The 15,031-nt window shown below is 49.4% G+C and overlaps 1 protein-coding gene across 38 annotated transcripts in view; it reads left to right on the forward strand.

Annotated features, from left to right (window-relative positions):
- LOC134927837 (uncharacterized) overlaps positions 1–15,031 on the forward strand; it is a 1,188,393-nt gene that overhangs the window by 238,847 nt on the left and 934,515 nt on the right. The window contains exon 24 of one of the 38 annotated variants that reach the window (XM_063922886.1): positions 5,880–6,025. The exons of the other annotated variants lie outside the window; for them this stretch is intronic. Coding sequence (XP_063778956.1) covers positions 5,880–6,025 — 146 coding nt within the window. The remainder of the gene's footprint in view (positions 1–5,879; positions 6,026–15,031) is intronic. 38 annotated transcript variants of the gene reach the window in all.

The following is a 15,031-nucleotide window of genomic DNA, read 5'->3' on the forward strand; positions in this document are numbered from 1 at the left end:
AGCCCCCGTCATGTTTTGATAGATTTTGAGCGGGACAGAAGCCCGCCGCCGAGGGGGCGGGGCTTCATCCTCGGCACTCACCAGCACCATTTTCTCCACAGCACAGCGCTGAGAGGAAGCTCCCCGGACTCTCCCCTGCTTACTGACGGTGACAGTGGGTTTTTCAAGAGGGGGGGGCATCTAATTGGCGCATATACATACATAAAGGCGCTACTGGGTAAAACATTCTGTGTTTTTTCCTGGGCCATATAGCGCTGCGGTGTGTGCTGGCATACTCTCTCTCTGTCTCTCCAAAGGGCCTGGTGGGGAACCTGTCTTCAGAAAAGAGCTTCCCTGTGTGTGTGGGGTGTGTCGGTACGCGTGTATCGACATGTATGATGTTGAAGGCTCACCTAAGGAGGAGGGGGAGTGTATGAATGCAAGGTCTCCGTCGGCAGCGCCGACACCTGACTGGATGGATATGTGGAATGTCTTAAGTGCTAATGTGAATTTATTGCACAAAAGATTAGACAAAGCTGAGGCTAGGGAACAGTCAGGAAGTCAAACCATGCCTGTCCCAATGTCGCCGAGTCCTTCGGGGTCTCAGAAGCGCACACTATCCCAAATAGTTGACACAGATACCGACACTGATTCAGACTCCAGTGTCGACTACGATGATGCAAAATTACAGCCAAAAGTGTCTAAGGGTATTCGATATATAATTATTGCAATAAAAGAGGTTTTGCATATCACAGAGGAACCCCCTGTCCCTGACACGAGGGTATGCATGTATAAAGAGAAAAAGCCTGAGGTCACCTTTCCATCCTCGTATGAGCTGAACGAATTATGCGAAAAGGCTTGGGAAACCCCAGACAAGAGACTGCAGGTTCCCAAGAGGATTCTTATGGCGTATCCTTTCCCGCAAAAGGATAGGATACGATGGGAATCCTCTCCTAAGGTGGACAAGGCATTGACACGCTTATCAAAAAAGATAGCGCTGCCATCCCAAGATACGGCTACCCTCAAGGATGCTGCTGATCGCAAGCAGGAGGTTACCATGAAGTCCATTTACACACATTCTGGTACAATACTTAGACCGGCAATGGCGTCGGCCTGGGTTTGTAGTGCTGTGGCTGCATGGACTGATTCCTTATCAGCGGAGATTCAGACCCTAGATAAGGATACCATTTTAATGATCCTAGGGCATATAAAAGATGCTGTATTATATATGAGGGATGCTCAAAGAGATGTTTGTTTACTTAGTTCCAGAATAAACGCTATGGGGTATATGCAATTCACGGCGAATCGCGGCAAATTATCACCGTTTTTAAATTCGACACAATTCGACAGGTGAATTCCGGCAGGTGGCTGCCGGAATTCACCATATTCAATGAAAAACGGATTCGACAGTCCCGTGGGCGAAAAACGACCGATTTGCCGGATTTTCTCGCGATTTAAAAAAACGGGAAAAAACGTGAAAAACACGAAAAAAAAATGGCGTGGGGTCCCCCCTCCAAAGCATAACCAGCCTCGGGCTCTTCGAGCTGGTCCTGGTTCCAAAAATGCGGGGGGGAAATTGGGCAGGGATCCCCCGTATTTTTAAAACCAGCACCGGGCTCTGCGCCTGGTGCAAAAAATACGGGGGACAAAGAGTAGGGGTCCCCCGTATTTTTTACACCAGCATCGGGCTCCACTAGCTGGACAGATAATGCCACAGCCGGGGGTCACTTTTATGCAGTGCCCTGCGGCCGTGGCATTAAATATCCAACTAGTCACCCCTGGCCGGGGTACCCTGGGGGAGTGGGGACTCCTTCAATCAAGGGGTCCCCCCCCCCCCCCCCCAGCCACCCAAGGGCCAGGGGTGAAGCCCGAGGCTGTCCCCCCCCATCCAATGGCTGCGGATGGGAGGCTGATAGCCTAGAGTAAAATGACAAGAATATTGTTTTTTTCAGTAGTACTACAAGTTCCAGCAAGCCTCCCCCGCAAGCTGGTACTTGGAGAACCACAAGTACCAGCATGCGGGAGAAAAACGGGCCCGCTGGTACCTGTAGTACTACTGGGAAAAAAATACCCAAATAAAAACAGGACACAGACACCGTGACAGTAAAACTTTATTACACACTGCCGACACACACATACTTACCTATGTTCACACGCCGACATCGGTCCTCTTCTCCATGTAGAATCCACGGATACCTGAAAAGAAAAGTTCAATCTACTCACCTCAGCCAGGGTCCAGAGATAAATCCACGTACTTGGCAAAAAAAGAAAACGGACACACGGACCACCGGACTGAAAGGGGTCCCATGCTGACACATGAGACCCCTTACCCCGAATGCCGGGACACCACGTGACTCCTGTCACTGAAGTCCCTTCAGCCAATCAGGAAGCGCTACATCCGTGGCGCTCACCTGATTGGCTGTGCGCTGTCTGTGCTGTGACAGCGCATCGCACAGCTCGGTCCATTAGTTTCAATGGTGGGAACTTTGCCGTCAGCGGTGGGGTTACCCGCGGTCAGCCGCTGACCGGCGGGTGACCTCACCGCTAGCCGCTAAGTTCCCACCATTGAATATAATGGATGGAGCTGTGCGATGCGCTGTCACAGCACAGACAGCGCACAGCCAATCAGGTGAGCGCCACGGAAGTTCAAGATGGAGTCGCTCAGAGCGGTCATCGCCAGCCTGGAAGGGGGGGATTTTATGGTTTCCCTAGACATAAAGGATGCGTACCTTCATGTTCCAATATTTCCACCTCATTAGGCGTTCCTGAGATTTGCTGTACAGGATTGTAATTACCAATTTCAGACGTTGCCGTTTGGGCTTTCCACGGCCCCGAGGATTTTCACCAAGGTACTGGCGGAAATGATGGTGCTCCTGCGCAAGCGAGGTGTCACAATTATCCCATACTTGGACGATCTCCTCATAAAAGCGAGATCTCGGGAGAAGTTACTGGACAGCGTGTCACTTTCATTGAAGGTGTTACAGCAACACGGCTGGATTCTTAATATCCCGAAGTCGCAGCTGGTTCCTACGACGCGTCTGACTTTCTTGGGCTTGATTCTGGACACAGACCAGAAAAGGTTTTTTCTTCTGACGGAAAAAGCTCAGGAACTCATGCTCTGGTCAGGAACCTATTGAAGCCAAAACAGGTGTCAGTGCATCACTGCACTCGAGTCCTGGGGAAAATGGTGGCATCATACGAAGCCATTTCCTTCGGCAGGTTCCATGCGAGAACCTTCCAATGGGACCTGCTGGACAAGTGGTCCGGGTCACATCTACATATGCATCGGCGGATCACCCTGTCCCCCAGAGCCAGGGTATCTCTCCTGTGGTGGCTGCAGTGTGCTCACCTCCTAGAGGGCCGCAGGTTCGGCATTCAGGACTGGATCCTGGTGACCACGGACGCAAGCTTCCGAGGTTGGGGAGCAGTCACACAGGGAAGAAATCTCCAAGGTCTTTGGTCAAGTCTAGAGACTTGTCTCCACATCAACGTCCTGGAGTGAGGGCCATATACAACGCCCTACGTCAAGCGGAGGCATTACTTCGCGACAAACCAGTTCTGATTCAGTCTGACAATGTCACCGGAGTGGCTCATGTAAACCGCCAAGGTGGCACAAGGAGCAGGGTGGCAATGGCGGAAGCCACCAGGATTCTTCGCTGGGCGGAGAATCATGTCAGCGCACTATCAGCAGTGTTCATTCTGGGAGTGGACAATTGGGAAGCAGACTTCATCAGCAGACACGATCTGCATCCGGGAGAGTGGGGGCTTCATCCAGAAGTCTTCGAGCAGATCGCAAGTCGGTGGGGACTGCCCCAAGTGGACATGATGGCGTTCCGTCTCAGCAAAAAGCTAAAAAGGTATTGCGCCAGATCAAGAGATCCTCAGGCGGTAGCTGTGGACGCCCTGGTGATGCCGTGGGTGTACCGGTCGGTCTATGTATTTCTCCTCTTCCTCTCATACCCAAGGTGTTGAGAATAATAAGACAAAGAGGAGTGAGAACAATCCTGATTGTTCCAGGTTGGCCACGAAGGACCTGGTTTCCGGAGCTGCAGGAGTTGCTCACAGAAGATCCGTGGCCTCTTCCTCTAAGACGGGACCTGCTGTTCCAGGACTTACCGCGGCTGCGTTTGACGGCATGGCGGTTGAACGCCGGATCCTAGCGAAAAAGGTATTCCGGAGGAGGTCATTCCTACACTAATAAAGGCTAGGAAGGACGTGACATCAAAACATTATCACCGAATATGGCGAAAATATGTTTCTTGGTGTGAGGCCAGGAATGCTCCTACGGAAGAATTCCAGCTGGGCCATCTCCTTCACTTCCTACAAACTGGAGTGAATTTGGGCCTAAAATTAGGCTTAATTAAGTTTCAGATTTCGGCCCTATCCATTTTCTTTCAGAAGGAATTGGCCTCTCTTCCTGAAGTACAGACGTTAGTGAAGGGAGTACTGCATATTCAGCCTCCTTTTGTACCTCCGGTGGCGCCTTGGGACCTTAACGTGGTGTTAAGTTTTCTTAAGTCACATTGGTTTGAACCACTCAAAACGGTGGAGTTAAAATATCTCATGGAAGGTGGTCATGTTGTTAGCTTCGGCTAGGCGAGTTTCGGAATTAGTGGCTTTATCACATAAAAGCCCCTATCTGGTTTTTCATATGGATAGGGCGGATTTGCGGACTCGTCCTCCATTCCTACCTAAAGTGGTCTCATCCTTTCATATGAACCAGCCTATTGTCGTGCCTGTGGCTACACGTGACTTGGAGGATTCCGAGTCCCTTGATGTGGTCAGGGCTTTGAAGATTTACGTGGCCAGAACGGCTAGGATCAGAAAAACAGAGGCACTGTTTGCCCTGCTTCAAAGCAGACTATTGCTCGCTGGATCTGTAACACGATTCAGCAGGCGCATTCTACGGCAGGATTGCCGTTAACAAAATCGGTTAAGGCCCATTCCACTAGGAAGGTGGGCTCTTCTTGGGCGGCTGCCGAGGGGTCTCTGCACTACAGCTGTGCCGAGCTGCTACTTGGTCGGGGTCAAACACCTTTGCAAAGTTCTGTAAGTTTGATACCCTGGCTGAGGAGGACCTCCTGTTTGCTCAATCGGTGCTGCAGAGTCATCCACACTCTCCCGCCCATTTGGGAGCTTTGGTATAATCCCCATGGTCCTTACGGAGTCCCAGCATCCTCTAGGACGTTAGAGAAAATAAGATTTTAAACCTACCGGTAAATCTTTTTCTCGTAGTCCGTAGAGGATGCTGGACGCCCGTCCCAAGTGCGGACTACTTCTGCAAGGCTTGTATATAGTTATTGCGTACATAAGGGTTATGTTATAGCTTCATCGGTGGACCGAGGCTATGTTGGTTTTTCTTACTGTTAACTAGATAAGTATATCACAAGTTATATGGTGTGATTGGTGTGGCTGGTATGAATCTTGCCCTTGGATTACCTAAAATCCTTTCCTTGTACTGTCCGTCTTCTCTGGGCACAGTTTCTCTGAGGTCTGGAGGAGGGGCATAGAGGGAGGAGCCATTGCACACCCAGAGCCTAAAGTCTTTCTTGAAGTGCCCATGTCTCCTGCGGAGCCCGTCTATCCCCCCATGGTCCTTACGGAGTTCCAGCATCCTCTACGGACTACGAGAAAAAGATTTACCGGTAGGTTTAAAATTTTATTTTTCAGTACTGTCCAGAGTATGTAAAATTGTTAGTAATGTTTACTTCTGCAACAATACTTGTCATAGGTAGGCAGTGGCTAATGGTATTCTAGCAACCAAATGAATATTTTTAGTTTTTTTTCCATAAAGTTTAGAACATGAGTGACAGTAAAATGGCCCGACACTGTTTATATTGCTTGATTCTCCTCTCAGAAATTTCATGTTACATCTGCCTGCATATTTTATCTTTATTTAGGCTTGCAGTATGTTCTCGAATATAAAGTTCGAACTAAAGCAAACAGAATTGAACCAAGATATGTGTGTGAGCTATGCAATTTGAAAACCGATGTGGTTCCTATGGTGGAACATTTGGCTGGCTTTAAACACCGAAAACTTTATCTTGTGAGTACTTATAACTAGTAATATGTTATTCTGGAAAGTCAGTATATGCACAGTCATCACTGAAATTTGTGTATTTAGTTGCATAAGTTTCCCTCCAAAGTTAGTGACATGTACATGGTTTAAGTGTTGATCAACATGTCAAATATTCTGAACACGGAAGTATAACGGGGGGTACACGGAGCGATGTTCAACTAATTTCTAAGCAATCTGACTAAATTACTTAGAAATTAGCTGAACATTGCTCCGTGTGTAGGGGTGCCAGCGACAGGACCGCGCATCGCTATCGCACTGCTGGGTGAAATGAGCGCCCCCCCCCATGTCCGCACTGTGCTGAGCGGGTGTGCTGAGCGGTCTGTGCTAGACCGCTCAGCACACATCTCTGGGGAAATCTCCCGGTCAGTACGGCCCTCAAGCTAGATATGTGGTTTTCAACTTCAGTTATGTTTGTGGATTTCTTTAACCATGCACTGGTGAGTTAATCTATTTCTCTTACGTCCTAGTGGATACTGGGGAATACTAAATTACCATGGGGTATAGATCGGGTCCACTGGAGCCTGGTACTTTAGGAAACTAATAGTGTATGCTGGCTCCTTCCCTCTATTCCCCTCCTAGCAGACTCAGTTTAGAAAATTTGCCCAAGGAGCCGGGTGCATTCTGTTGCTCTCCAGAGTTTTCTTCAGAAATGTATTTTAGTTATTTTCAGTCTGCCTGTGTCGTGGGACTTAAGGGGGGGGGCCGAACCAACTTCCTCATCCCAGCTGACAGGACACTGAGCTCCTGAGGTGGTGTTCTCACACTCCCAGAGGGTGAGTCCACGCCGGCAGCATGCCGAAGATAGACACGGTGCGGTGAGTGTTACACCGTGGGACCCGGTTATCGGGTCCCCGGTGTATGATGGCGGCATGAGGGACAGTGTTCACCCGGCTCTGGGCCGCGGTGCACACTGAGTACCCAGACTGGCAACAGTAAACGGGGCCTATATACTCTCGTTTTACACACACTATAAGTAGAGCCAGTTTAAAAATAATGCAAGGACCGCGCACCATTATGGGGATGGGGCTTTCCGTAGAGTGGGACCAAAAGCCAAACGGCGCCATTTCCTGTTGCTGCACGCAGAGACTGCTCCTCCAGGACCCACTGAATCAACACTGGAAACTGGAACCAGGGGTTATAGTGAGGGGGAGCTTATTATCAGCGGTTTACCGCTGTGTGGAAATTTACACTCAGTGGTCACCCAGCGGGGCGCTGCTCAGTCTGTGGTGTATTGTGCTGGTTCCCATATCTCTCTGTGTCACTCCATTCACGGCGGTCTGGGTTAGTGTGCATATTTCCTAATACTGCTGTGTTTTTCATACTAATCTGTGTATTTTCTGCTCAACCATGTTTGCGAATAAGTTTGTGTGTACTTAATGCAAGGCTAGGTTTACACCTTCCTCACAGGGATCACTTATTCAATTCCTTCAGAAGGTAGTGATGGCCAAAGTGGATGGAATAATTGAAACTATGATTTCCGATATTAGCTACAGCTAACCGAGAAAGGCAAGCACTGAAACAAACTATGGACACGTTTATTGTAACTACTGCCGCCCACAGACAGGCTCTTCAGCCCTCCCCCCTGTGGTCTCTCACAAACGCACTCTCCCTTAATTGTTACAATCGGACTCTGATTCTGAACTACCAGAGCTTCATGAGGGAGTGGCTGGGGTGGACGAGGATGATTCCCTGTCCCCGGGTGTTAAAGCCCTCATTTATGCCATTAGAGAGGTGCTAAATATCCCTAATACGGAGGAAGTGCAGGCAGAGGAATTGTATTTTAATGTGAAGCCAAAGTCCTCTGCAACCTTCCCGGGCTCGCTCTAAAGAATTAGATTCCCTGGCTAGGGCAGCATGAATTAATCCTGAAAAGAAATGTATTACCCCTAAACAGGTGTTAAATTCATTCCCTTTCCCTTCAGAGGGGTGGTCTTCAGTATGCCGACTGACGGAATCCCGGCGCCGGGATCCCGACAGCTGGCATACCGACACTTATTCTCCCTCGTGGGGGTCCACGACCCCCCTGGAGGGAGAATAACACCGTGCCCGTAGCGTGGCGAGCGCAGCAAACCCGCAAGGGGCTCATTTGCACTCGCCACACTGTCGGTAAGCCGGCGGTCGTGCTCCCGGCGCTGGTATGCTGGTCGCCGGGAGCCCGACTGCCGGCATACCATAGTGAACCCCTTCAGAGGATAGGAATGTTTTGCAAACCCCGCCGACAGTGGATACCTCTGTGTCCAAACTGTCACGTAAGATGGTTTTACCTTTTACCTGGGGCTGTTTCCCTTAAAGACTCAGCTGATCTCAAAATCGAAACCACTCTTAAATCAATTTATACTGCCGAAGGTGTAGCCCAGGGCGCTATCATAGTATGCGGCTGGATTTCTAGAGCCATGGTAATATGGTCTCATGAAATTTTGAAAGGGTTGCTCACACTATCTCACATCCAGGATGCTGCAAACTTTGAGTGAGGCCGTTTAGGAACTTAGGGGGTAATTCAGACATGATCGTAGCAGCAAATTTGTTAGCAGTTGGGCAAAACCATGTGCACTGCAGGTGTGGCAGATAACATTTGCAGAGAGTTATTTTGTTTTTGTGCAGAGTAAATACTGGCTGCTTTGTTTCTTATTCATCCACTAGGGGTCACTGGAGTACTCTTGGATATGGACGTTATGGGGCGTTAGCAGGATTGGCACATTTAAATATTAACTCTCCACCCCCTCCATACTCCCAAAGTACCTCAGTGTTTTTTCTGTGCTCAATCAGGACTGGCTTCCGGCCGCTACTAGCACTGGTACCGCTGCCGAGCTCCCCGGATCCTGCCGCTGATAGCTCTCACTGACGGGAGCTCACACTCGGTGGGGAACCTACGACAGCTTCCACACTGCCGGCGGCTCAGCCCTCACTTAGACCGCGGACAATGCTCACTGCTGCCGCGGTCTGTCTCCAATACAGGCAGCACTGCTGCAGGGGGGAGACAGTGGGGGCAGGTAATGCCCGCAGCAGCAGCAATATAATGTACAGCACCTACAACAGGCTGTTAAGCCTGTCTTAATACAAAGCATATTACTATAAAGAGGCTGTATGCTTTTAAGGGGGTTATAAATGTACCGGTGACACATACATATAGCCTACATAGGTATAACCACATGGCTGGGGTCCATTTTAACTCTACTTCCTTTCTCTGACGTCCTAGTGGATGCTGGGAACTCCGTAAGGACCATGGGGAATAGCGGCTCCGCAGGAGACTGGGCTCAACTAAAGAAAGCTTTAGGACTACCTGGTGTGCACTGGCTCCTCCCACTATGACCCTCCTCCAGACCTCAGTTAGATTTCTGTGCCCGGCCGAGCTGGATGCACACTAGGAGGCTCTCCTGAGCTCCTAGAAAGAAAGTATATTTTAGGTTTTTTATTTTACAGTGAGACCTGCTGGCAACAGGCTCACTGCAACGAGGGACTAAGGGGAGAAGAAGCGAACCTACCTAACTGGTGATAGCTTGGGCTTCTTAGGCTACTGGACACCATTAGCTCCAGAGGGATCGCACACAGGACCCGACCTCGTCGTCCGGTCCCGGAGCCGCGCCGCCGTCCCCCTTACAGAGCCAGAAGCAAGAAGTGTCAGGAAAATCGGCGGCTGAAGACTTATGTCTTCTCCAAGGTAGCGCACAGCACTGCAGCTGTGCGCCGTTGCTCCTCATGCACACCACACACTCCGGTCACTGATGGGTGCAGGGCGCTGGGGGGGGGGGGGGGCTCTGAGCAGCAATATTAACACCTTGGCTGGCAAAACTGACACCATATATAGCCCTAGAGGTTATATAGGTGTAAATTACCCCTGCCAGATTTACACAAACAGCGGGAGAAAGCCCGCCGAAAAAGGGGCGGAGCCATCTTCCTCAGCACACTGGCGCCATTTTCCCTCACAGCTCCGCTGGAAGGATCGCTCCCTGGCTCTCCCCAGCAGTCCTGCACTACAGAAAGGGTAAAAAAGAGAGGGGGGGCAATAAATTTAGGCGCAGTATATATAATACAAGCAGCTATAGGGGAAAACACTCTGTATAGTGATATCCCTGTGTTATATAGCGCTCTGGTGTGTGCTGGCATACTCTCCCTCTGTCTCCCCAAAGGGCTTTGTGGGGTCCTGTCCTCTGTCAGAGCATTCCCTGTGTGTGTGCTGTGTGTCGGTACTGCTGTGTCGACATGTATGATGAGGATAATGATGTGGAGGCAGAGCAAATGCCTGTGAATGTGATGTCACCCCCTGCGGGGTCGACACCTGTGTGGATGGACTTATGGAAGGAATTACGTGACAGTGTCAGCTCCTTACATAAAAGGTTTGACGACATAGGACAGCCGGCTACTCAGCTTGTGCCTGTCCAAGCGTCTCAAATGTCATCAGGGGCTTTAAAACGCCCGCTACCTCAGATGGCAGACACAGATGTTGACACGGATACCGACTCCAGTGTCGACGACGATGAGACTAGTGTACCTTCCAATAGGGCCACCCGTTACATGATTGAGGCAATGAAAATGTATTACACATTTCTGATAGTACCCCAGGTACCACAAAAAAGGGTATTATGTTTGGTGAGAAAAAACTACCAGTAGTTTTTCCTGCATCTGAGGAATTAAATGAGGTGTGTGAGGAAGCGTGGACTTCCCCCGATAAGAAATTGATAATTTCTAAACGGTTATTGGCGGCGTACCCTTTCCCGCCAGAGGATAGGTCACATTGGGAAACACCCCCTAGGGTAGATAAAGAGCTTACACGTTTATCAAAAAAGGTGGCACTACCGTCTCCGGATACGGCTGCCCCAAAAGGAACCTGCTGAGAGAAAGCAGGAGGCTACCCTAAAAGCTATATATACACACACGGGCATTATATTGCGACCAGCGATTGCATCGGCATGGATGTGCAGTGCTGCTGCTGCGTGGTCAGATTCCCTGTCGGATGATATTGATACTCTGGATAGGGACAATATTTTGCTGACAATAGAGCATATAAAAGACGCTGTCTTATACATGCGTGATGCACAGAGGGATATTTGCCGGCTGGCATCAAAAATAAGCGCAATGTCCATTGCCGCCAGAAGGGGGTTATTGACTCGGCAGTGGTCAGGTGATGCCGATTCAAAAAGGCACAGCGTCCGGTAAGTCCACAGCATGACGCTGGGGCTTCACAGGCGGACCCGGGTACCTGGTCCCCCCCCCCGTTTCCTAAAATCTGCCTTACCAGCAACTCCCTGTGTTGGTGGCTATCCAAAAACTGTATTCACAGCAAGTGATTGTCAAGGTACCCCTCCTTCAACAAGGAAAGGGTTACTATTCCACAATGTTTGTGGTACCGAAACCGGACGGTTCGGTGAGATCCATCTTAAATTTAAAATCCTTGAACACATATATCAAAAGATTCGAGTTCAAGATGGAATCGCTCAGGGCGGTTATTGCGAGCCTGGATGAGGGGGATTACATGGTATCCCTGGACATCAAGGATGCTTACCTGCATGTCCCCATTTACCATCCTCACCAGGAGTACCTCAGATTTGTGGTACAGGATTGCCATTACCAATTCCAGACACTGCCGTTTGGGCTGTCCACAGCACCGAGGGTGTTTACCAAGGTAATGGCAGAAATGATGATACTCCTTCGAAAAAAGGGAGTTTTAATTATCCCGTAATTGGACGATCTCCTTATAAAGGCGAGGTCCAGGGAGCAGTTGTTGGTCGGGGTAGCACTATCTCGGGAAGTGCTACAACAGCACGGATGGATTCTAAACATACCAAAGTCACAGCTGGTTCCTACCACACGCCTACTGTTCCTGGGGATGGTTCTGGACACAGTACAGAAAAAAGTGTTTCTCCCGCTGGAGAAAGCCAAGGAGCTGTCATCTCTAGTCAGAGACCTCCTGAAACCAAAACAGGTATCGGTGCATCACTGCACACGAGTCCTGGGAAAAATGGTAGCTTCCTACGAAGCAATTCCATTCGGCAGGTTCCATGCAAGAACTTTTCAGTGGGACCTCTTGGACAAGTGGTCAGGATCGCATCTTCAGATGCATCGGCTGATAACCCTGTCTCCAAGGACCAGGGTATCTCTACTGTGGTGGCTGCAGAGTGCTCATCTTCAAGAGGGCCGCAGATTTGGCATACAGGACTGGGTCCTGGTGACAACGGATGCCAGTCTTCGAGGCTGGGGAGCAGTCACACAGGGAAGAAACTTCCAAGGACTTTGGTCAAGTCAGGAGTCGTCCCTACACATAAATATTCTGGAACTGAGGGCCATTTATAATGCCCTAAGTCAGGCAAGGCCCCTGCTTCAAAACCAGCCGGTACTGATCCAATCAGACAACATCACGGCAGTCGCCCATGTAAACCGACAGGGCGGCACGAGAAGCAGGATGGCGATGGCAGAAGCCACAAGGATTCTCCGATGGGCGGAAAATCACGTCTTAGCACTGTCAGCAGTGTTCATTCCGGGAGTGGACAACTGGGAAGCAGACTTCCTCAGCAGACACGACCTACACCCGGGAGAGTGGGGACTTCATCCAGAAGTCTTCCAACTGATGGTAAACCGTTGAAAAAGGCCACAGGTGGACATGATGGCGTCCCGCCTAAACAAAAAACTAGAGAGATATTGCGCCAGGTCAAGGGACCCTCAGGCGATAGCTGTGGACGCTCTAGTGACACCGTGGGTGTACCAATCGGTTTATGTGTTCCTTCCTCTGCCTCTCATACCAAAGGTACTGAGAATAATAAGAAAACGAGGAGTAAGAAAGATACTCGTGGTTCCGGATTGGCCAAGAAGAGCTTGGTACCCAGAACTGCAAGAAATGATATCAGAGGACCCATGGCCTCTATCGCTCAGACAGGATCTGCTACAGCAGGGGCCCTGTCTGTTCCAAGACTTACCGCGGCTGCGTTTGACGGCATGGCGGTTGAATACCGGATCCTAAAGGAAAAGGGCATTCCGGAGGAAGTCGTTCCTACGCTGAAAAAGCCAGGAAAGAAGTAACCGCAAACCATTATCACCGTATTTGGCGAAAATATGTTGCGGGGTGTGAGGCCAGGAAGGCCCCAACAGAAGAATTTCAGCTGGGTCGATTTCTGCACTTCCTACAGTCCGGAGGGACTATGGGCCTAAAATTGGGTTCCATTAAGGTCCAGATTTCGGCTCTGTCCATTTTCTTCCAGAAAGAACTGGCTTCACTACCTGGAGTTCAGACATTTGTAAAGGGAGTGCTGCATATTCAGCCCCCTTTTGTGCCTCCAGTGGCACCTTGGGATCTCAACGTGGTGTTGAGTTTCCTAAAAATCAGATTGGTTTGAGCCACTAAAAACCGTGGATCTGAAATATCTCACGTGGAAAGTGGTCATGTTATTGGCCTTGGCTTCGGCCAGGCGTGTATCAGAATTGGCGGCTTTGTCATATAAAAGCCCTTATCTGATTTTCCATATGGATAGGGCAGAATTGAGGACTCGTCCTCAGTTTCTCCCTAAGGTGGTATCAGCTTTTCACTTGAACCAACCTATTGTAGTGCCTGCGGCTACTAGGGACTTGGAGGATTCCAAGTTACTGGACGTAGTCCGGGCCCTGAAAATATGTTTCCAGGACGGCTGGAGTCCGGAAAACTGACTCGCTATTTATCCTGTATGCACCCAACAAACTGGGTACTCCTGCTTCTAAGCAGACTATTGCTCGCTGGATTTGTAGCACAATTCAGCTGGCGCATTCTGCGGCTGGACTGCCGCATCCTAAATCAGTAAAAGCCCACTCCACGAGGAAGGTGGGCTCATCTTGGGCGGCTGCCCGAGGGGTCTCGGCTTTACAACTTTGCCGAGCTGCTACTTGGTCAGGGGCAAACACGTTTGCTAAAGTCGACAAATTAGATACCCTGGCTGAGGAGGACCTGGAGTTCTCTCATTCGGTGCTGCAGAGTCATCCGCACTCTCCCGCCCGTTTGGGAGCTTTGGTATAATCCCCATGGTCCTTAAGGAGTTCCCAGCATCCACTAGGACGTCAGAGAAAATAAGATTTTACTTACCGGTAAATCTATTTCTTGTAGTCCGTAGTGGATGCTGGGCGCCCATCCCAAGTGCGGATTGTCTGCAATACTTGTATATAGTTATTGCCTAACTAACGGGTTATTGTTATGAGCCATCTGTTGAGAGGCTCAGTTATGTTTTATACTGTTAACTGGGTATAGTATCACAAGTTATACGGTGTGGCTGGTATGAGTCTTACCCGGGATTCAAAATCCTTCCTTATTGTGTCAGCTCTTCCGGGCACAGTATCCTGAGGTCTGGAGGAGGGTCATAGTGGGAGGAGCCAGTGCACACCAGGTAGTCCTAAAGCTTTCTTTAGTTGTGCCCAGTCTCCTGCGGAGCCGCTATTCCCCATGGTCCTTACGGAGTTCCCAGCATCCACTACGGACTACGAGAAATAGATTTACCGGTGAGTAAAATCTTATTTTTACTTTCAGGAAGTTACAAGAACAGAAAGATGAAAAGGGCTGTATTGTCAGTGCACATGGGGGAGACTAGATATGGTTATCCCATCTGCCCATATTTCAATAAAATTTAACTTTTATTAATGTTTAATAAAAGTTACATTTTATTGAAATATGAGCAGATGGGATAACCATATCTAGTCTCCCCCATGTGCGCTGACAATACAGCCCTTTTCATCTTTCTGTTCTTGTATCTGTCATAGCTGTAGTTGGTAGCACCCCCATAGTAGATGTTAATTACCACAAATCCAATAGGGGTCTGAGATGGAACTTATGTTCCAAATTTAGATTTAATAACGAGTGTGTGTGTGCAGATACAACTTTTGTCTTCCAGGAAGTTTGCTGTCCTACAACATTCGCCCACTGGATGGAGCACGGGTGTTAGTAGGAATTCGGACAGATCAGGTTTCATATAGTGTGGCCACGTGCACTGCACTTCGGCCGTATACACACTTTAGTAACATTTT

This window comes from Pseudophryne corroboree, chromosome 5 (genome assembly GCF_028390025.1).
Source record: "Pseudophryne corroboree isolate aPseCor3 chromosome 5, aPseCor3.hap2, whole genome shotgun sequence".
Classification (NCBI taxonomy): domain Eukaryota; kingdom Metazoa; phylum Chordata; class Amphibia; order Anura; family Myobatrachidae; genus Pseudophryne; species Pseudophryne corroboree.